The sequence below is a fragment of the Falco cherrug genome, chromosome 2 (genome assembly GCF_023634085.1).
Source record: "Falco cherrug isolate bFalChe1 chromosome 2, bFalChe1.pri, whole genome shotgun sequence".
NCBI classification, from domain to species: Eukaryota; Metazoa; Chordata; class Aves; order Falconiformes; family Falconidae; genus Falco; species Falco cherrug.
The window spans coordinates 25592883-25616181 of record NC_073698.1 but is presented as its reverse complement, the minus strand read 5'-3'; the positions used below and the strand labels follow the sequence as shown (position 1 = coordinate 25616181).

The window sequence follows — 23299 nt, the reverse complement described above, 5'->3', positions numbered from 1 at the left end:
TGTTAGGGAACATAACCAGTTTCCACATTATAGATAAAGCAGCTGTCAAGTGAAGCACATCTATTCCTTATACAGTCAGAGGAAAAGACATTGATGTCTTTGAAGAGCTCCAGAGGGAGATCCCATCTGATTAAGGGCATTTAAGAGACCTTAGACAATGAAAAGAAAAATGTGCCTCTTTGCTCATCTCTCTCACTACCAAAAATTTACACAAGGAGATTTATTTGTTGATATCATCAGGTTCCTTATGTCATTTTGACAGGCTTCTTACAATTGAAATGCTGCAACTCACAAGCCCTCTTGAAACAGCTGATACAAAACATTAAAACTGAACAACGTACATATACTATAAATAATACCTGCAGCTAGTTTTATCTAGTCACCAAGTGCAATATATCTGATTTCAACAGCATACTGAAAACCTACTCCCACCTCCTTTTTAACTTTGGCCAATTCAAAACTTAAAAAAAAAAAAATGCTGTCTGTTAAACTAATTTTAGTTGACTTCTTCACACTTAATGATTTTTTTTTCCTCCGGAAAAGATTTTTAATGATGTATTTATGTCCTACAATTTTGCCCCACAAAATAATTGTTTTCTTTAATGTGACTGTTCCTAACCCACTACTTTTCCCCCTGGCTGACATTCAGAAAGGAACTAACTCCCTCCCTGTCTTGATCCTTGGCCACTAGAGATGGGCTTCTAATGAAGTTCACTGAATTCATTGAGGCTCTGCAAGAAGCAACTTGGCAGAGCTGACACCTAAACAGAAGCTGTTGAGAAACCCCTTTCCTCCTTATGAAAAATTATAACTGCATGTGGGATGAGTGACACAAATCCTATAAAATCATAAAATAAGAATTGAATAACCTATCACCTCCCTCACAATGTATTTTTCTTCAGTGCCTTGATCAGGGACTAAGTGCCCTTCATGATGGAAAAAATGTCATTTATAAAATCAGGTGTCTCAAGGTAGGATGTGAAAATTTATTGTCCTGCTGTTTCTACAGAATTCACCTAATCACTCCGTGGTGATTATCTCAGAAAACTAAGGAACCAAAGTGTTCCAAAGTGTTTTTCAGACTTAAGATTACCACGTCAGCATTCTGCAGAACTAATTCCTCCTGGCTCACCCCTTTCAGCACCTCCTGCTCCCCAATCTATTCCCTACCTCTCAGTATTTTCCCACCATACTGCAGTCCTCTCACAGCATTCTTGCATTACCTCCAGTTTTCAGCTCTCAGTATTTTGTCCACACCTGCCCATGTCTCCTCTAATTCCCTTTTCCCCAGAATGTCCACTAACCCCCCATGATTCCGGCAAGAGACAACATGGCTTTAGCTATAGGTATCGTTTCTCTGCCTGGCCAGTTAGCACATATGTGCTCATTGGCAGCTGCTCAGAAACAGTATGGGCTGGTGTCTCGTCCTTAGGTTATAGTGGGCCGTCATTTGAGTCTCTTGTGTCTACCCAGCCACAAATTTTGATTAAACTTTTTAGCTTGATCTCTGATATTTCTTTCTAATATATCTTTCAGATATATCTTTCAAACTGGCTTGAAACTATCTAAAACACTCAGAAGTTGTGGGGGAAATGTCACAGCAGTTGAGCAACACCAAGACAGAACAGCATGAGTTTGCTCTCTTAAAACACCAAGGAGGAAAAAAAAAAAGGGGGTGGGGGGTAGAATATATGAAAGAATTACTTGAAGTATAATTACTTTACATATAAGTACCATCAAAATATAATGGAAGAAACTCAGAGGAAAAAATACATTTTGCATTTTAATTAAAACTATAAATTATGATAATGAACACTTAGGAAAGGTCTATTACAAAAAGTAAATGAAACTAGAAAACAAGACCATCCTGAAGGAAAAATTCAGATGACTGATTTTTAAAAGGTATTTAATAATACTTTGATTGATGTGGTCCAATATGTTTGAGGTTTATTTGTTAAGGAAGAACAGAAATTGGAGTTTTATTTATTAGCATTTGTATTGAACCAAATGACAAAGGACCACGATGAAAATTAAGTTCCCCTGGCACTAGGAGCTGTACTGTGTCATGATTCAAATTCAGGCTTCAGAGCCTTGATTTGCTGTTCTACCTGTTTCTCCTGAGTGTCACTGATGTCAAGACAGGAGGCTGATCCTCCAAATCTGGATCTGACACGCTTCACTCTTGGTAATTAAAGGAGCTGTGAGTACAGCCTCACTTTGGCTTCCAGCACCCAGGATTTCTATTCTTCCTCCCTCCCTCCCCATATCCTTCCCTTTCATGCCCCCAAATGTAATGGACTTCGAAGAAAAAGCTTTTCACATCACCAGAAAGATAAAAAATGAGACTGTCCAAATCTGCACACTCAGGCTTATTTTAATACGTCAAACCAAATAAGCAAATCTTAAACGCTTTCAGAAATAGCTTAAGTTTAGACAATCTTCTCCTGAGCTGTGCTGAAATCTAGGAGTTTGAAGAATTTTCTCTCCTGTCTGAAGTCTCCTTTTGTGTTCAATTATCAGAGCTGAGCCCAGGCTGTCTCACCACTAACAAAAATAATCAACTGGCCATCAAACCGGTATAATCCAATGGTTCAAACACAGTTCTGATTTCAGTCACATGCTTCTGACAGCCAGCGTTACCTAGCTTTGAGACTTTGGGTGAATGTTACATTTATAACTATCTGACATTATCCATGTAGTTCCTAACTCATAGGACTGTTGAAATCAAGGCAATCTAATCAGATCTCAGATTTGACATAATTTTTTTGAAGTTGAACACCTTCAGTCTCAACTGAGCCACCGTGATTTATTCTGACATGTCAGGTACAGCAGAGGAACTGTGTGCGGATCTTATTTCCAGAAACGTGTGTATGTAACTAGACGTGCAGTTAGCCGTTTTTAAGTGCGATGCTCGTACGGCAGTGACTGTAGCCTTGAACACAAAAGCACCAACTTCCCATCAGCGTGCACAGCTGCAGACATCCTTCTGAATACCTGGCCATCTCTAGATCTCGTTTAAGCCTCGCCCGCCTCTGCTCAGCCGTGCAGGCGAGGCCTCGGTGGCAGGCGGGGCGGGAGCCGGCCTTCCTAGCTGGAGAGCTCTCACACCGGGAAACTGAGGCGCAGCCCCAGGGAAGCGCCATTTTACCAAGGCGCCAAGCCAGCCCCCGCTGCCACGGTTCTGATACCACGGCAAAGCCCGGGGCGGCTGCTGGAGAAGGAGCGGGGCCGGGGGCAGCTCGGCGGCCCCCTCACGGCCCGGGGCAGCCCGGCGGCCCCTCGCAGCCGCCTCCGGGGCGCCCAGGCCACGGTCCCCGGCGGCTCTGGAGACAACGGGGCCCCTCCCGAAGGGCCGGCGGGAGGCGGCTGCGGCGCTCAGCCTCGCCCTCTGGAGGAGCCGCTCCCCGCCGGCCGCCGCGCGGGCGGCACGGCTGTTCTCCCTCAGGGAGCCTGCGAGGGCGGCCCGCGGCCAGCGGCTACCGGGGCGGGGCGCGGAGGGGGCAAACGGGCACGGTGCAGTGCCTCCCGGGGCAGCTGGCTGCCGGTACCACCGCCCGGTGCCCCCGCGCCGCCCAGGCGCCGCGGAGACCCTCGGAGGAGCGCGCCCTGCCCCGCCGGCGGCGGGAGCGCCCTCCCCTCCCGGGGCGTTAGGGAGCGCACTCGGGCCGCGGGCGCCGCCGCGCAGTGCTGCCCGCCAGGTGGCGCTGCCGCCCCGCGAGCCGGCGGCCGCCGCCCGCCCGCCCTTCCTTCCCTCCCCACCGCGGTGCCGCCCGCCGGCGACGTCACGGCGGCGCGCGCGCTCCGGCCGAGGCGGGGGGCGGGAAGAAACGAGGGAGCCGGCGGCGCTGCGCGCGCAGCTCGGGGCGCTGGCCGAGGCGGGAGCCCCTCCCCCAGCGCGCGCCAGCTCCTGGAAAGGGCGGGCCGGGGGCGGGGGGGCGCTTGGGTGCCGCGCCAGTGTTGGGGGGCGGGCGGGCGGGCAGGCAGGCAGCCGCCCCTCCGCCGGGAGGCGCCAGCTCCTCTGCGCGGCCGCCGCCAGGGCTGTGCCTCCCCTTCCGTCCGCAGCCGGGCGGCTCCGAGCATGGCGGCTGAGGGGTGGGGTGCTCGCCCGCCCGTGCCAAACAGCCGAGGAAGCCGCGGCCGTGAGCGTGAGGGGCCGTGTCTGCCTCGGAACGTGCCCTGAGGCCGCCCGGGCCGGGGGAAGGGCGGCGCCGGGAGCGCGGGCCCCGCCGGCCTGCCCTCCGCCCGCTCGGCGGGCCCCGCCGGCCTGCCCTCCGCCCGCTCGGCGGGCCCCGCCGGCCTGCCCTCCGCCCGCTCGGCGGGCCCCGCCGGCCTGCCCTCCGCCCGCTCGGCGGGCCCCGCCGGCCTGCCCTCCGCCCGCTCGGCGGGCCCCGCCGGCCTGCCCTCCGCCGCGCCCCGGGGCAGCCACGGCGCGGGGAGCGTTGCACGGCGCCCTTCCGCGCAAGGGTGTGGAGGCAGCACAACCTGGCTTGCGTTTTTTTGTGAAGCAAATTGTTTCCCCAAACGAAGGATGGGGAAAAGCAACTTCTTTTAAATATGCTACTACCAGACAAATTGTTTGGGGCTAAATACTGGAGAAATCTGGGCGGAATCTGGTGATCTGGAGGTCCTTATATTACCAAGTTGCTTTTTAGGTTGAAGTGGAGAAAACCTTTACTTGTTCTTTCTCAGCTGTATGATTTTTGGAGCAAAAAGCCATTGTGGTGCTTTTTGCGGGGTAGTGCTAGTGCCTCGTGTCCAGCATCCCGGGGGGGTTCTGCTGCTGTGAGAGCTGCTGGTTCAAAATTAGGTTTCTCCAACTGATGTGATGTTATGGGTGTGCCTGTCATAAAATAAATGTAAATTAAATAAAAATAAATTAAAAATAAACCACCTTTAATTTGGCGTGGTTATATCCAGGCATTACAAGACTTGCAGGTCTGTGTTACGTTGGGACAGCCACAGGGACTTTGTGAAATTACATAGGTATAACATGGGGAAACTTGGTCTGCATGCTTGTACACATTATACACAAACTGTTACATTCCATACGTGTTCTTTGTTATTCTAGTTTAACAGATAAACATAACTTAGCATGAGGTAATGTAAAATAATGCAGGGATGTTTTAACAACTATAGTTGCACTTACTTAAGAAAAAGAGATACGTGGATTTTTATATTGCGTAAGTTCTTGAAATAATGTTAGCAATGTGAGCTATATAACTTGTTATTTTTATTGCTCTAGAAGTTTCAAGAGTTTCAGGAGTGTTTAATAGAGTCATGGATTATTTTTTCTTAAATCTGCTGAAATATATCAATAAATACTAAATTCACAGCAAATTGCATTTAACTTGTTGTTGCGTAATACTGAAGCTGGGTAGTTAAACCTGGGTAGCTGGGTGTCAAACTTGCAGGGAAGATCTTGGAATCGTGCTTAGTTACGTTTCTGGACCTGGGATTAATGCCGCCGCCTTATTGTTAGCTTGACGAAAATCACTTCAGGGTACAGTTTAGAAGGTTTACGTTATTTCAGTTATTTGCTCTTCTGTTGTTCTCTTCATAATTCATGTTCCATCCTTTTTTCCCCTATCACCACCTGTTCTTAGCCACCAAAAATACCTTCCTTTCTGCTAAACTTTTTTTTGTCCTGAAGTACTCCTTAATACCAGAAGGTGCCTTTCACTCGTTTATTTTCTCTGTTAATTTCAGATTTCTAAGTGGCTTGCTAATGTTAATGTTTCTTAATAGTAGATTGCAAGAACTTTTGGGTAGGGAGCAATGTCAGATCTGACAAAACTCTGTGAATGCTCATCAATCTTGGAACGAGTATCCTTTTTATCCTGTTCAGTGTAATTTGCAGGTTTTTTTGGTAGTTTGTCATAAGTATAATGACTATATTGCAGTCATTTCACCAGTTTCATATTTATTAATAGTGTTTTTGTGAGTTACGTTTTTGTATGTAATGTAGACACCGAAGCAGTGCTATGACTTACTCAGAAAACAGTGAATAGCTGAAGTTCCGTAATGCATGGAGACAACCTCTATAACCAGTTTTCATGGGAATTCTTCACTGTATGTATGAATTTTTTAAAATTACCACAACTGAAAATTAGGTATATAAGAATTTTGGTATTTTAAGAAAAATTTTTTTAAAGTGTTATAGTTCTCTACAAAGAGTTGCTTCTTTTTAAAAATATTCTGGCATTTAGTGTCACAAGATAGGTTCTTTATTTACTTTTTGCCAGATGTTTTGCAGATACTTTGCCAGAAATTTGCCAGATACTACTAGACCTCTGTCTTTACCCTTTACTATCTTAATTTTTTGAATCTGTTCCAGCGTTCTTCAAGGAAACATTGATATTTTTAGAAAAAATGACTGAACTGTGTTAGATTGCCAGGGCAGCCCTGGCACTGGCCTGCAGGGTTTGATTCTCAGCTGTCAGTACCTTTAGTGCTCTTTGCTCATGCAGCGAGCACCAACTTTCGTCAAGGTGCATTGTGACAGTTGGCCAGTTGTCAGGGGTGGGTGGATGGTGGCATGCCAAGGAAGCAGTCAAATCCTTGCTTAATTCAACTACTACATTAAGCAAGATTATTGCCTTACCAATTAGTACTAAAGAACTGTTGAAATAACAAGTGAAAGACGGCAGACGCTCATGACCTCTTAACAATTACATGCTGCCCACAGCTAGACCCTGACAGGTGAGTGGAGGAGAGTACCTGCGTTGGCTCACGTTGCTCAGGGTGGGGTAGTGCTTCCCCTGCTCTAAATCGAGGCACGCCACACAGCTTTGTTCTGGGTGCAGCAGCAAGAGTAAGGCACTAGTGCTTCCACCCTTGAGGCTCCAGTGCTTTACACTGAGATAAGCCTATCGGTAGCTTTTCCTCTAGAGCTTTTGAAGGCTTTTCCCCAAAGTTTGCTTTACCCTTTATAGGGTTTATGTGTGGGATCTCACAAGTGTTACATGGGTCACAAAATTGTTTTCAGTTATACCATACTATCACTGTCCCTTTTATTTGCTTCTACTGTTTTCTTCTTCATGTTGCTTTTGTACTGCTGGTCTCCAGGCACAGTCATTTGCCTCTCCCACTGTTACTTTTGAGTTACTAATCTCCAGGTGAACGCTGTGGTTTCTACCAGTCACACTCATTTTCATTTGTTACAGCCAGTAGAGGTGAAGTTTACTGTATATGCTTTGTGTCCAGCAAGGTTATGCTACTAGGGGAGGCCTCTGTGGGCTCCACACAGGTATTTATCTTCCCTATATCCATCTACATCAGAATTTCTTTCACTATAGGAGAAATATATTCTTACTTCCACATAGAAAAAGAAAAGGATCTGGTGAGGAAGAAGCAAGTATGCATAAAGATTTTCTTACTTTACTAGTATAGTACAGGAATGGCTGTATGTAGCATGCAAGCACAGCATTAGAGCTTTCAGTCTTGTTAGCATTTAAAAGCTGCCAAGGTAGCAGTCATTCACTCTTTGGACAGGAATTTTTTTCCCCTCCCCACTTGTTGTATTAAGATGCAATATGACCTGGTTTGCATTTGTGTCTTGGAAGACCTAGATCAGACTAGAGTATTTGTTTGCTGTAATGGTCTAATGTTTAGACCATTTATTTACCAAAGACTTCAAACATTATCACTGAAGAATTCAGAACAGTGTGTTTATTTCTTAAATAAATAGGCTTCATCAGGCTATGCACATCTTTAATGGAAGATGGAGGTTTCAGAAGGAGCAGTGGACCTTGCAGCATTTTGTAGTTTGCTTGTCTAAGTGAGAATGTCATAACTGAGAAGCTGCCCTTGTCATGCTTTTGTTGGCTATGATCTGAAAATTCACACAGACCTGAATTTTAATGTTTGGATTGAATCCAGAGTAATTTAGGACATGAGCGGAATTTGGTTGCTTGATGTGAAAGTCCTGTTTGGTTTGCCACTGTTGTGATACAATTTGCAGTTTATGGTACTGAAAACTAGGAAAGCACCCTGTGTAAAACACCAGGTTATTACTGCCCAGCTCTTACAACCTTTCTTCAGGCATCAGCTGCTGACTATCTGAGACTGATTATTAGGCTAGCCAGACATTGATAAAGTAGGGGATTTTTGGTATTTTCTGAGCTGCTTTCTCAATTTAACATGTCCTGTGGTTTTTTTCCTGCATGTGTGAAAATTGTACCATTTGTTCTAAGACCAAGAGCTTGATGCTTATTGTGAGGCTAACCTTGGCAGGGAGGCAGCACATAGGTGGGATGAGTCACTTCAGACATAGAGCCCTCCATGTTTATCCTGAGGATGCAGGTTTCCACAAAATGCAGTGGCAGCTGCTGCTTTCTTTGTAAAATAAAGAGGTGTTGTAGTTGTTTTCTGTAATTTAGTGGTTCATCTTCCCCAAAAGAGAAGGATTCAGCTCTCTCAACTGTTTAAAAGACATTAGCCTGTGTTTTCTACCTTCCAGAAGAATTTCTGATGGTAAGGTTTTATGGGCGCAGGTTCTCCTCTTGTAGCTTTGCCTGTACAAAAATAATTGAAGATTTGTTGAACAATTAAGGGAGAAACTGCATGTGATGGAAGCAACTCAGATGTGTAGCCTGGGGATGAAGTCTTGTTTGTAGAACTTTCCTGCACAGCCGCTTGTACTTGGTATTTAAGTGATAATATTTTTTTTTTTCCCCCTGCTGATTTTTACATTTATGGAGGAGCTGATACAAAATGCATTAGGCCATAAATGGTGCTGAGTCCAGCTCTTCTACATCCTGGATAGCTGTAACCACAATGTTTTCTGAAGAGATAACCCTTCTTTAAGAAAACAGATTAAGCTCTATCCAATCTCAAAAGGTGCAACTAAACACACTGGGGAGAAGGATCTGTAAGTTACCTATTCCAGTATGTAACTTTTTGTGGATTTAGTGGCGTGAAACCCAATCTGAAATACACCATTGCTTAGTCAACAAGTACTGTGGGAAGATAACCTTCTAGAAACAGGCACAGACTGGTCACATTTTCCAAGTTGTGGTAAGAGTTACTGTATTTTGAAGTTAGTAATTTTTGGTGAAGAAGTAGTTAAATGCATCTTCACTGGTGTGTGTAAGGCATTTTCACATTCATGGGCACTAATTGTGATGTGCAGATACAACCACTGTTGCAGATGATGCCAAACTGAACGCAAATGGATGGTGTCGGGAACTTGACTACTGCATAGAGCAGGTGTTTGGGGTACAAGAAATGCATTTCACTTCCTCCACCTCACAAGGTGGGGAAGATGGTAGAATAGATAAATGATGAGCTGGCACCCACTCTGAAGCCACTGAAGATGGGATAACCCAAGAGGATAATTCATATGCTGAAGTAGGAGCAGATGTCACTTAAGACAGCTTGTCTGGCCATTCGGGTGCCAGTTCCGTAGCATGTGTCGGCAGTACAGGCTTGTCAGGCAGCCTGTTTGTGAAATTCGGTGTTGCTTGACATCATAATTTGTTAGAAGGTGGAGAATTGCTGTAGGCATTGTGAACTGGGAGAATAAATCATTTAATCATTGGAGCAAACCCAAATTAAAATTTGATGTTAAAACCAACTACATGCCATTTTAAGTTGTCATCTTTAAATGAGAAGTCCAATATGAATCTAGTTGCTTTTACTAGAAACAAAGCAATCCTGCAACAGAGTTTTTGTACTAGGCTGCCTGGGCTACTTCACTTTAAAACTTCTGCAGTAGTATGCAATTATTTTCCAAAACTTTTTGCCCCACATCTTTTCTTCAACTAAATTTCTTTCTTTTCCCCTTCCAATCTCTCTCTCTTGTCTTGGGTGAACCACCATGCTGGCACAGCTTATGGCCTTCAGTCCCAGGAATTAGCTCAGGTTTCTTCAGCTGAGAAGTGTTTCCATGAATAATATTTGGAGGACTGTTGGTACCAGAGCTCCTGTCCTGCCTAACTTAGAGCAAAAGTTCTTAAAAATTCATGCAGGAACTATTGAAAGAGAGATGACAGACACTATTGCTATGCAAGATCAATGCATTGATTACAGATTAAAGGTCAAATTTACCAATTCCCTGTCTGAGAGATTAAAAGCTGTTATGAAAAGTAGAGTCTTATTTCTGAGCTGTTACGAGTTTGCCTTTAACAGGTCAGTCAAATACATGCAGTGAGGTTGTGTTACATTATTTTCTGTATGGTACCATTGCTTTGGGTTCCCTTTTCTCCTATGTTACATACCTTTTCATCATTAAAAACCCCCAAGTGTTTATTATTATTATTCTATGTCTTGAAGTTTCATTTCTGCAATATTTTTCTATTTTGTACTGTATTCATAATTCAATAATATAGCTAGTGGTTTAGTAAAACACAAACACGTAGGTTATAGAAATGCACAGTTGAGCTTAGTGAAGGAAGATAAAGTCAGTTACATGGTGGCACAGTAAGGGGAAATGGAGAAAAGCCAGCAAGAGCCTTAAGGGTCTTTAAAAATCGGTGGTGGGGGTGGGTGGGGTGTGTATTTTTTAATTATTATTATTTTTGCTTTAGAGCATGAAGTACTTAGAAGGTTTCATCAGATTCTCACAGGTATGGTTTGTGTCACTTCTGAAAACCTGTTTGAAGATACCAGTAGCTTGGGGCAGCACACCCTCGGGCAGGAAAGTGCAAAGGAGAGGGTGACTGGACAGGAAGGAAAAATGAAGCTCTATACACAGGTGTATTTAAATGTAATTATCATAGGTTTGGGGGGAAAGGGTTCATCCTGAAAAAGGTATTTCCTTTAAAACTGATTAACTTAACACCTTCATATTAGTATTTCTGTACCTTTTCTTAGGGGAAAAACTGCTGATGTCCTAGTAGCCCACCATTAGGTGAATGTTTCGGGGATCCATGTTGCTCTGAATTTCATTTGATGCCCCTGAAGAGCTTTCATTTTCCCAGCAACCTAGCTATGCGTGTCATTTTACCTGCTGACTTGAAAGATTGAAGAGACTTCCCTTGATCGCTCCAGATGGATAGCAGTACAGTTTTTAGAAGCAGAAAGCATCTAAGCTTTCTTAGAAAGCAGAAGCAGTGCTAACTGCAGAGTTTACCTACTTTCCAGGACAAAGATGTCACAAGTTAGTTACCCATCTAAAAGCTCTGTAAGTATTTAAGCAACACTATAGTGGGATATATGGGAAAATTCCCTTTGAAATATTTAATCTTCAATATAGAAGGCACACATAAATCTATTTTGAGAATAAAAGAGTCCTTTGTATTCTAAATACTTCTTTTTCAGAAGGATTTTGTGTAAGGAATTGATCTGGCTTCCTCCCCCAGCCCCTGTGGGCAAAGCCACCAGTGGCTGAGAGACCTTCTTTTACACAGAGCTGCTTTTGAGAACAGAGAAGCTTCATCAATGCCACAAGAGCAAAATATGATATTTGGTCTCTGAAATACTTCCACAAAATCATTCTTTGTGGATCTAGGCTGTACATCAGAGAGAATTTTGTCTAAACCGATATAATATTAGGGAAGAGGGTTAAAAAGCATTGGTATTTTTTTATTTGGAGATAGTAATTTATCACTTGAAGTTGTACAATACATTAATTATTAGAACAGTTGGACCTATTGAAGGTTTCTGAAGTGAAAGCCACAAGTTATCAGATAAATTTAGAGTTGTGTAATTTTCTCATAACCCTTCACTTGGAAGCCTTTCTGCTTCCAGTATGGGATGGGGTCTGGCAGCTGGGTTAACCCTGACCTCTTAGTGTTCTATATGGATTTGTTAATTTCTGCCACATTCTTTCCATTTAAATTTAGATTTGCTGGCAGCTGTTTTGCCTACTGCAATAAGCTTCATGGGCAAAACACTGAAACAAATATGCCTTTTATCAGGGATTGTTTTGCTGAATAAGTTTAGTTCAGAACACTTGAAGGCTGAAAAGCATGGTGCAGAAGCTTCAGTCCAAAAGGCATAAATAGCTGAATGTCTGGAATGTATTTACTTCTCGGTCTAAGGAAAGAGCAAGTAATAGTTCAGGTGATGGACCGTAACCTTGCACACTGTTTTACCTCTGTAATTTGTTAATGATCCTAATTCAGCTACATTAAGTGAACACAGAATCTGGATATGAATGTGTGCATGTAACAGTAACATAAGCCTGCAGTTCTAAAACTGTGGTTGCTGTAGTAGTAGCAACATAACAACTAAATTTTATGTTTAGCTGACTGATAAATGTGTCTTAGTAAATATTGAACAGTTGGGTTAGTTCTTCATATACAATAACTATCTGAAGCATAATTGCATTTGTAACTGTTTTAAGGAAGTGCATACCACTTAATTTTATATTTAGCACAGAGGATGATACTTCTGTTTTGTGAGACTTGAGAAATCTATATGGATGGCAGAGGATTCGCTTCCAAGGCCGGTATGTCATTCTCTGCCTAATCTATGACATGATCTTTCTAGACAATGGTGCTTCACCGTGGAAGATGTGTTTGATGAGAGATTCTCTGGTCACACTTTCTTCTATGGCTCAGAGGAAATGGCCTGAAGTTGCACTGAGGGAGGTTTAGATTGGATATTAGGAAACATTTCTTCACCAGAAGGCTTGTCAAGCACTGGAACAGGCTGCCCAGGGAAGTGGCTGAGTCACCACCCCTGGATGTATTTAAAAGACTTGCAGATGTGGTGTGTAGGGACATGGACTTTGTAGTGCTAGGTTAACTGTTGGACTTGATCTTAAGTGCTGGACTTGGTGATCTTTTCCAAACTAAATGATTCTGTATTCCAAGGTAACATACAGAAAGTGTTCTTGTAGTGCACTTCTGTCTGTAAGCTTTTCAGGTACTTCAAAAGATAACAGCATCCCTGTGCATTGCTGTGTGACTACAGCTCCAACAAAGAAAGAAGACCTTGAGAGTATATGCAAAAGAGTGTTCTCCCTGTACACCTTTTTAGAGGAAAAGCAATGAATAAGGCAGACCATGATTCTTAGATAATTTAGAATGAATTTTTTTTTTTCCTCCTGAAGGGCAAGACACAAAAGCTTCCAAAGATGTCTGACCCTGCAGCCTCTGAAGTTGCAATGGGCAGGATACACTGATATTCAGCTCTTCTGAGCACTGTGATAGTGTCCAGCCTAGTTACTAGAGCTGAACACTGGCGAGCTGTGTTCTGTATGAATGGATTAGGCAGAATTTATTCACTGGTTAGAAGTCCTACTGTGCAGGCTGTATATTTTTGAATGTAAGTAGCATCATGTTTTTGCTGTTCAGCAGGAATTTCAGGCAACCTTTGAAATACGTAGCCAATCAGCATTTGTTCCAAATGGTGCTTTTGTTGCCAAATTTCCAATTAGTGAATGGCATTTGTTAACTAGGCTCATTTAGCTTTATCTTGAAGGATAATGAAAACCCATCTTTTTCCTCATCTCCTTAATAGACACAATATAGATTCTTACTGAACTAAAAAAGGCAGAACTGAATGGAGAAAGCTGGGAGAAGTTACAGTTTGGGGAAACCCCTTAGGACTTACATTTTTAAGAAATTACTGTGGTTTGAATTCTGTTAAAGCAAAACAAATTTATAAAAATAAGGGAGTTTGGCTCATACAGATGTACTGCAGAGTGTTAGTGAATGCTGGAAGTGTTGTTCCCCCAGGTAACTGTTTGTCAAGGTAAAGGCAAAGTGTGCTTCCCTATGCATGGAGCTGTATTTTTTGTTGTAACACAGTATCATATGTTTGCATGTACATATGCATTTGGAGTGTCAGGAATATTTTGAAGCCTTTCTTAACGTCTTCATGAATTTTCATCTTTGTCTTTTCTGTGCACAATGCTAGATTAGAGACATATTTCCAGTCATCCCCTGTCCCCGTCCCTCCCCTTTTTCTGTCATGGAACAGAAAATGGACTTTTTGCACTTGTGTAAATCCCTTCTTATTGAACTCAAAAAATACAAACTTCTAATGTAAGCTTTGATGTTTGTTACCTGGCAAGTACAATGTTTGCATAGCTCATGGAAATCAACACATTTTACTCATTTCCCTGGGTAATTGTTGCCTCAGGATCATTTGCCGCTGATAAGTAAGAAAGCATACTCTTACAGTTCCTTTTTCTTAAACTACAGTTTAACCGTGTTGAGAAACGGAACCTTCATATTTGATTTTGACAGACTTTCAACATTCATTGTTGCTGGAGTTTGGGTTCGTTTGCATGTTTTGACCTTTGGTTTTTTGGGGTTTTTTTGAGCCTTCTTTAGTATTGAAATGAGGAAGCATAACTACAGGAAAATGTAGAATCTTTACTTTGTTTACAAATGAGTGTTGTAGACGTACATCAACATGCGCATTTCCTGTGTATGACCATCTCACTCAGAATGAGGAGTGTCTTTTGATACTCACTTTCTATGGAACATCCTGTATTTTACTTTAAAATGGTTACGAAGACAGTGGGAAGCAATCAATGTCTCTGTTTAAATAATCGTAATAGCTACAGAACTGAAATACAGCTTAGCATTTTTAACAGCATTTCAGGAAAAAATACTCGGGAGGTGGTAAAAATTTGGGAAATTCCAAATAAAGATTTGGAAACCTAAAGATTGGATATTTAATTTTCTGTGCTTTGAAACAAACCCTACAAAGATAAAACTAGCCCCTCTGAAGGGAACATGTGTCTGTTGGTAATATGGTACCAGGTGTCTGATGGTCTGGGGCCTTATTCTTAGTTACTGTGGTGAAGATGAGCAGTTCCATTAGTAGCAATACATGTCAGTGTAATACTGGAGTGAGCATCCCGAATTCAATTTGTAAAGCTTTTTTCTATGATAGTGAACTTTACAATTATCTCTGTCCCACTTGCAAAACACCCATGAAGAAACAAATCACTATAAAGATTTATCAGGTAAGAATAATTACTATTCCTATAGCTCCCCTAGGTGTTGTGGAGTGTTGGTGTGATGCTTTTAGGGTTTTGGCAGGATGGCAATGCAGCATTACTGTTTGTGTGCTCAGTCAGTTAGAATTGTTTGCTATGAAATTATCTTCTGTGCAAAGACAATATATTGTTTGTGAAAGTAATAAAGATGAAAGAACTGAGGTAGCTTCAGGACAGAGACTAATCTGGGGAGCAGTAGCTGCCCATGATGACAGGGAGGCCAGCGTGACTGTATTTTTTTTGCGGATCATTAGAAGTGATTTGAATAAGGAAAACTAGATGTGATTCAGCAGCATGCACAAGGACTGCCATGGAAAGATGCTTTTCACTGGAAAAGACTTTGAGGAAATCGAGGAATAAGAAAAGTATTTTTGGCAGTTACACTACAATGGATTAATGTTTCCATTTTACAACGAAGCAGTTCAGATAAAAGGGGAAGGTGCATCCATGAAAACAGAATGTGTTTGGGACCAATGAAGTATTCCCAACAGATGGGCAATAGAAAGCTGCAAGTTTTGACAAAGTCTGGAATTATAGTAAGGAATAAAATACAGTGCACGTGATGAACTTCAATGCTTGGATTCTTACTGACAGCAAGGAATCAGTGGAGAGATGCTGAAATAGAAGTGGCTTAGGGAGGAGACATTAAAGTCACTTTGGTTTTGGTTGTTCTTAGCTTGAGCTGGCAGTGGGTCACCCAAGATGAAGTGTTAGAAAGCCATTCAGATATACAGAAGTGGAGTGTGATAATTTGAGCTATGAATATGTGTCAGCAGGAATGGAGTGACAATTGAAGCTTTCTAAATGGAGAAAAGTTACTCAAGGACAGGGAAAGAACTGGTCAGTTTTTTTCCTTGAGGGCTTGAAGAAGAATGAGAGTCTTAAGTTACAAAAAGCTTGAGTGTTTTAAGACTTCATATATGTTTGATTTCTTTTAGACCCAACCAGAAAAAGGATCTGAATGGCCAGACTCTATGTCATGTCTTATGAAGAAACTGGAACAGTTGAACTTAGATATTGAAGAAGCTCTGAGTGCTGGCTCTTCTCCCTCCAGTACTCCTTCTACCAAAAGGCACAAGCAACTGGTAAGAATGTGTGTGTCGTATGATACATTTAGCTATCAGATGCTAGATGCTCAACAAGCATGGTTTTCAGATCTGGTTGTTTCTGAATAGGCAGAGGAGCTCAAGTTCAAGGGTGAATTAACTTAGTTTTCACTCAGTAATAACAAAATCTCTAATATTAGACAACTAGAGCCAAATAACCAGAGATGTCATAGGATGAAACTTGTATGTTTTCCATCAGTATGGCTTAAAATCATTAAACACCTTTTTTATAGGGGAATTTGAATCCAGATGATTGCATTTGATAGTTTTTCAGGATTTAATATTGTTAATTTAAAGTTCCAGGGCTAGCCTATTTATACTTGCTATATTCATTTAAAGAGCAAGAGAAACACTATGTATCTTCATTAAGAGTTGAATTAATACTTTTGTTTATTTTATCTGAATACTTGATTTAGAGGTGCATTCCTCTAGTTAAGAATATTTTATGTTGACAGGTGTCATCAGTTGATTTCACACAGTTTCCCAAGCTTTTATTTTGAAGGCAGATGAGATTGAGGAGCAATGATATTATTTTGGTAATTTTGGAATAAGCAAGGTTTTTTATAAAAGGAAGTAACTGAAGATAGAACAATGTGAGAAGTCAGGAGTGTTTTTTCTCTGCTGTAGGCTATGATTAAAATGAGTTCTTAAAATAGAGTTATTTGGATGTGCAGCTCTGAATGTTACTGCTGCCTTGAAGTCCTGGAAGGTGAGCTTGTTTGAATGCCTTTGCCATTGCTACTGTTTCAATGCTGCTTCATTTTGTATAAGTAAATTCTTTAGATAAATGCCTGTGTGGATCACAGTGTAAATGGTCATGTCTCTTAAGGTGGGATGTTCAGAACGTTGCATCTTAGTGATGCACTTTGCAGCATGTATTTTCATATTCTGTGGAGAGTTAGTAACATTTCTTTCTTACTGTACATGGAAACAAGTCAGAACCAGCTCTGCCCAACTGAATTAATTTCATCATTAACTTCGCTATTAAGGGACAGGGTTCTGTAGTCTTCTGCTCAATGTCTTCTGTCAAAATGCAGTGACAGTGTAGTCTGCTTTTCTGCCTGAAAGTAAAATCTGAGCCATCAAAGTTTAAGCACTTGCCATTGTGAGGCTGTCTGTTTTTGGTAACCAGTGATCCAGATGCCTGTGATTTTATGGCTGTGCCTACTCTACTAAGGCAAAGGCCATGGTTTGGTTAGGCATCATTCTTTTTCCAGGGTGACTTGAACACCATAGGACCCTGGACTTCAAATCCATTGCATTCAATGAAGGCCAGGTAGCATGTAGACAGCAGAAAAACAAATCCAAATAGGCAATGTTTTCAAATGCTCTTTGATACTTAAGAACAGCATCATCGGAAGTGGTTGCATAGAGAATGCCAACACCAGCATCCCAGATGCTTGTGCTTCTCTTACTGAAGCCTAGTGGCAAGATATCTTCTGAGTACAGAGGCCAGGACTTCAGACACAGCCTTCTTTCTGGGACAATATTCCACCACTAAAAGCCTGTGCTAGTGCTACAAACCCGGTCATGCATACTATGCTGATAAAACTACCTCCAAGCCAGTTTCACTGGTCTTGGCACAATCGTTTCCCTTACCAATAGTTGCATATTGGATAAGTACAGAAAGATTTCAAGGATGCTTCTAACATCAATGCCAAAATTATCCTTAATACGATATTTGAGCACTTTGCACTGCTTTTTATCAGGCCACGTTTTCTTCCCTCTCTGAAGCAGGAGACTTGCTTAATTTTAATTGTCTGTGGACAGGCAAACATGTGAATCAGCCACATTTTTATTGTGGCCTTATGTGGCAGACTGGAAACATCCTTTAAACATCCAAGAGCTAATTTCACTACAGGAGATGGATAGGTCATTTAACACAAAGGTTTTCCTGATGAGACCAGCAAGATCAGAGCAAGAAAACAGTAGGGACAATCTGTTGTAGAACTGATGGGACACCGTTTGCTGTCTCCTGCAAGGGTATTTGTAGGACAAGGGTACGATCTGCCTAATTCAAACATTTAAGAATAATTTGCCTGAGAATTGGTTGACTTTAGTGTTCCTATATAGTCAAAGAGGAGAAATGCATCCTCCTAAATCTCTCGGTGAATTTAGTGGGAAGAAACTGATTTTGCAAATCTCAAAATCACAGTTGCAGTGGAAGAAATGAGCTCTTCTTTTCATACAAGTTGCATGAGTAATTTATCTTATATCAATTCATCCCATTTGGTCCATATTTCTTACAATAGCTTGTAATTTGTTCCACACTTATAAAATGTTTTATTCTTGTCACTCACAATGAGATTTGTATAGGAAGATCTATCTCAGACGTGTTTACTAGTAACTGTGTAAATTTGGCTTCTAAAAAATGATGAACCACTTATGGGTTCTTCATAAGTTTTTATCCTATTTTGACTATATAAACTGGGAACTGATGCAAGAAATTATAATTGAAATTATTTTGGTGAAGTGCTCACAGATACAAGGACAACTTGTAGACCTGAGGTCTGCAAGGTAGGTGACTCCTGTATGAGTAGCAACATGTTTGTTGGAGCTGCTGCTCTGAAAATTGGTCGCTTGAGAGTGTGGGCAATTTTTAACAGATGACAGAATATTTATTTCTTAGGGCAAATGGTATGTCTCAGAAATGTATTATGTAATTTAATAGCTAGGTTGAGCCAATTGGTTTTCTACTGAAGGATTATTTGTTTGTTCATGGAAGTAACTGATATTTTACTATTATTTAAAAGTTCCTGTTGTGAAGGTATCTGTTTATTAATAGTGGTTGATCAAACAAAAATTTTACAGGAAGAAGACTAAATATTTGCTAACTACAATAGACTGAGTGAATAAATGTTATTGAACTTACCAGGTGAGAGTAGGGGGTCTTGCAGTATTTTGGTGAACAAATTTAAGGTGTTTTCTAAAACGTAACAACTTTTAGACAAATAGTAAGAGGTGGTCTGTCTTTACATCTGTGTAAACTGCAAGTTACTGCTGGTCAGTTTTTTATAGAGCAATAGTATGGGGCGTTAGCGCTGGCGGGATGACTCTGGATGATCCAGAAAAGATATTAAAAATAATTATCTGCCATCAAACTGTTTTCTGAAATATTCTCTCACCAATACTATAAATACATGATTTAAATACAAAACACTGAGCTTTCCGAATATACTAACAGCAAAACTGCTAGCTTTGGAAAACTGCAATTAATAGTACTGCTGCTCTAAACCTGGTACTGTTTCTATGGAAAAAGTCTTTCTTAGCAATATGGAAGGGGTAGTACTTTGTAAATGAGACAGTAGAGACAAAACATTCCTGCTGTAAACAATGTATTTCCATTTGATGCCTAGTACTCTGTTTCAGTACAGAAAGAACAGCAGAGCTGAAGAATGAGAATCACATTTTTCAGTTTTAGTCCTTTATCATTCATGGATAGTGACAGAGAAATCCTGTTTGATTACCTCATCTTACATTAGAGATTTGACTTCCATTGAACAAAACTTTACCTTTAACTTACACATTCTCTTAATTCTTTTGCAGTAGTATATTATTTTCCAGTTTGGGGGGGGACCACATACAGATTCTTTTGTCAGCTTTTCAAAGCCTCCTTCTTTTACATCCCTAAAAATAAGCTACCTGAGAATCAGACAGTTGCTGTTAAAGACCGGCAGCAAATTTGTCCTCTTGTGAGGGGGAGCAGCAGAAAACGGTCTCATTTTGATTGATTGTACCCAACAGCCTGGAACTGCTCTGCAGTGCAGCACACTCATGATCCTGGTTCCCCGATTGTTCTCAGCACAGATCCTGCTGGGTTGCAGCATGAGTTGCTCCTTGCTCACACACCTGGTTGCTCTTTGGAGGTGAACCAGGTGGGGGAATGTTGGGCATTTGGTCTCCTACAGGCATTGCATTCAGTGTGGCTAGGTACCTGTGGGACCAGAGTTAGGACTCACATAATTTAAAAAGTGTCATGTGAGTGGAGCCATCAAGTGAGATCTCCCCAGGTTTGGGGGACAAGGAAAAGTGGATTTGGAAGGTTCAGAGTCTGTAATTTGAAAATGAGAATTTTTTGGGTCTCTGTTTAAGTTAGAAAAATGAATGTGAAATAAAGTGAAAAGATAGTTTTAATAATTTGAATAAAACCATTTCTCTTTCTGAAGTAGAGGTGATTCAGTTTCTTGATATTTAGGAAGGTGTACTACTGTTTATTAGTTCTCCAGTTGTGTATAGTAGCTGTTAAGGAAACCCCTTCACATAATAGCTGGATGTCTAATTTAGCAAAATGTAAAAATGATGCAGCAGGTGGTTTTAAGAAAAAAAGAATTAAGGCCAAATGTTTACCATAAATCACAGAAAAAAGCTTTAAAGAGATAAAATTCCAATGTTTTTATCTTGCAGTTCACATTAAAAATATTTATGACTTGCCTTTATTTACAGGGTTTTTAAAATTCTCTTACAGTGCCCTGTTCAAGTGGAGACAAGGTTTTATGGAGATCATCAAGAAAAGGGATCTTGGAAAAATAGAAGAGCAGACTACCAGGATCAAGACTGTTCACCTTACCCAGTGTCAACTGGAGCACGACCTAAAACTGATGTAAGTAGCTAAAGCATATTTATAACATTCTCTAGCTGACTACAGTAACCTCAAAATTTACTGTTTATCATTAAAAATTGTCCTTGCTTTTCTGAGAGGTAATATGTTCTGCAAATATTAAAATACATGGTGGAGTTTGGTTTGCAAAACAGGTACAGATAAAAGTTAAGTCAGTCTTGAGTAAATGAGACTGTGGGGCTGTGGGATTCATCTAATCTGACTTTAGATGACACTAATGAAGACTTCTACATTTGAACGAGTCACTTGGATTGCCTTCTCACAGTCAATGGAAAGAAGCAGGTGCTTGTAAAGAGTAATATCTCTTGTCTGGAGGTTGCTCATGGTTGGATTCCGGGCATCAGAGCCACTACTGCATCTTTTTCTTCATTTCTTATTTTATTCCCTATTTTTAACTGATAATAGAAATATTTATTTTGGGCTTTTTCACAAGGTGATGCTGTAGTCTGCAATCCAAGTCTGTTAAAATCAGAAGGTTTTTTCAAAAGGCTGTGATTCACTTTCTCAATAGCTAATTGTAAGCTATTTTAGGGTCAGTGTTTTGGTTCCAAAATGCAGATGGGTTTTGTCTCTCTGTTTTAAATTATTTGAGTGCCAGCAGTGTCCATGATCATCACACAACATAAAAAATGGCTGCACTAGATTAAATCAAAGGTATTCATAGTCCAGTATCCTTTCGTTGGCAGTGGCCAATGCTAGATGTTCAGGATAGAAGTGCAAGAACAGAATAAAGAGATAGCAATCCATCTCAGCTTCCTTTGAGGTATTTATCATGCAGACATGTTGAAGCCGAACACTGTATTGCAATTTTGTAATTAAAAGCCCCCAAGGTCTTTTTTGCTACTAGTTCTGTCTTTTGTATTAATTTCTTCTTTTGACATTCGAAGCGTCTTGTATCAATGAGTTTCAAAGTTCTAATTGTGGAATATGTGAAAAACCACCTATTTCTTGTAAATTTGCTACTGGATTATTAATTTGAGTGTAATTCTTGTACTGTGAAAAACGGAACCTTAGGAATCTTGTAGGAACTAGTGAATACCTGACACTGGATTGTTTTTTTAAGTGTGTCTGACTGTATTTAGTGGTATTGAATTTTATCTGCCTGTTTATCTTGCACTCATTCAGCATCCTGAAGTCCTTTTGCAGCAATTGGCAGTCAGTTTTTGTTTTTATTAACCTCTGTAATTTAATATCATCAGAAAACTCTATCCCTTTTTATTCCTCCATTTTCCAGATAATTTATGAGTATACTGAACATACATCTGTGAGACTGTCAGGTAATATCTATCCACCATAAAAGAATGCAACCAATTATTCCCAACCTTTTTTTTCCATCTTAGTTAGCAATGAAAAGACATTTTTACTTCTTAACATCTTTTTTGTTGTTCTTCCTTGACAGCATAGTTTAAGTCTGACAGAAAACTTCATCAGAAGCTTTTTGAAACGGAAGTACATTGTATCAGCCAAATCACCCATATCTGCATGATCATTCGAAGAACTTGGCTTACAAAAGCCATACTTAAACTTCCCTGTTAGCCTGTGTTACCATCCATGTGTTGTCTCTGTTCTTAAGCACGCTTTCTGGAAATTTTCTGCCATGCATATCAGTCCTGCTAGCGTCTCATCCACAAACAGCTTGAGGCATTTTCAGATATTGGCATTGTATATGCCACGCTCCATTCCTCCAGTCCCAAAGGCAATAGATTTTAGCAATAATTACACATTTATGTCAATAGCTCAGCAGTTCTTTTTCTCCTGATGAGGTGCTTATTTCAAGTTATCTACGCAATATTGATTAAAGCAAAATCTATTATACTAAAGGTGTCTTAAAACTCTCATACTGTTCATCTATTAAGGAATGATATGCATGCCACCACACAAATTCCATATTTCATTACGTGGGCCTACTTTTGATCACTAAAATCAAAATTCAAAGGTGAGCTCCACTTGGTTACTGATTGAAAAATTATTGTCCTCCCACTAGCTATTTCCTTTCCTTAGAAAATAAGCTTGTTGTTTTCCATTTCTGTAAAAGTACAAAGCTTTATTCTGGTTTGTCATGGTTCTAGTTGAAATAGATAGTAGAATTCAGTAAAAAGATAATTGCCAATTTTATTTGTTTTTGCCTTGGCCAAATGTTTGGGCATGTGCAAGTATCACTGCTTAACTACCTTCTTACTAACACTATGTAAATATTTTTGAAGTGATGTTGCAGTAATACTGTTGTTTTGGCTAGAAGTGTGCGGGAGAGCAGGCAGAGAAAGTAAGTTTTGGGTGTTTTTTTCTTCCTTTTCTGAAGTCTACATTTATCTTTTTGTTGATATTCAGGAAATACTTGTACAATAAATAGCAGTTCCGTGCATTTCCATCGGTGCAGTCCATGTATTGTATCAAACATTCTTGTAATACTGTAGGAACAGCAGTGTAATGCAGAAAGTACTACTCTTGCTTAGGGCACTCTCTAGTCTAGAAACCTACTGAAGGTACAGAATTCTTTTAGAAATTAATGGGCTGGTTTTTTAATTGACCAGTGCTTTAAATTAGGGATAAATTTTGAAACTGGGTGTTTGAAAATGTCATTCAGGAGAGCAGATTATTCTACTTCCTTTAAAGTGCTGCTTTTGGTGCATGTGCTGTATTGCAGGTGAATACAAATAACACCATGTCTAGCTCCAG

The 23299-nt window shown here is 40.8% G+C and overlaps 1 protein-coding gene across 1 annotated transcript in view; it reads left to right on the top strand.

Moving 5' to 3' along the window:
• Positions 1 to 23299, top strand: part of STARD13 (StAR related lipid transfer domain containing 13) — a 297402-nt gene that overhangs the window by 61121 nt on the left and 212982 nt on the right. Inside the window, exons 3-4 of the mRNA XM_055702062.1 lie at positions 15838 to 15984; positions 20471 to 20605. Coding sequence (XP_055558037.1) covers positions 15838 to 15984; positions 20471 to 20605 — 282 coding nt within the window. The remainder of the gene's footprint in view (positions 1 to 15837; positions 15985 to 20470; positions 20606 to 23299) is intronic.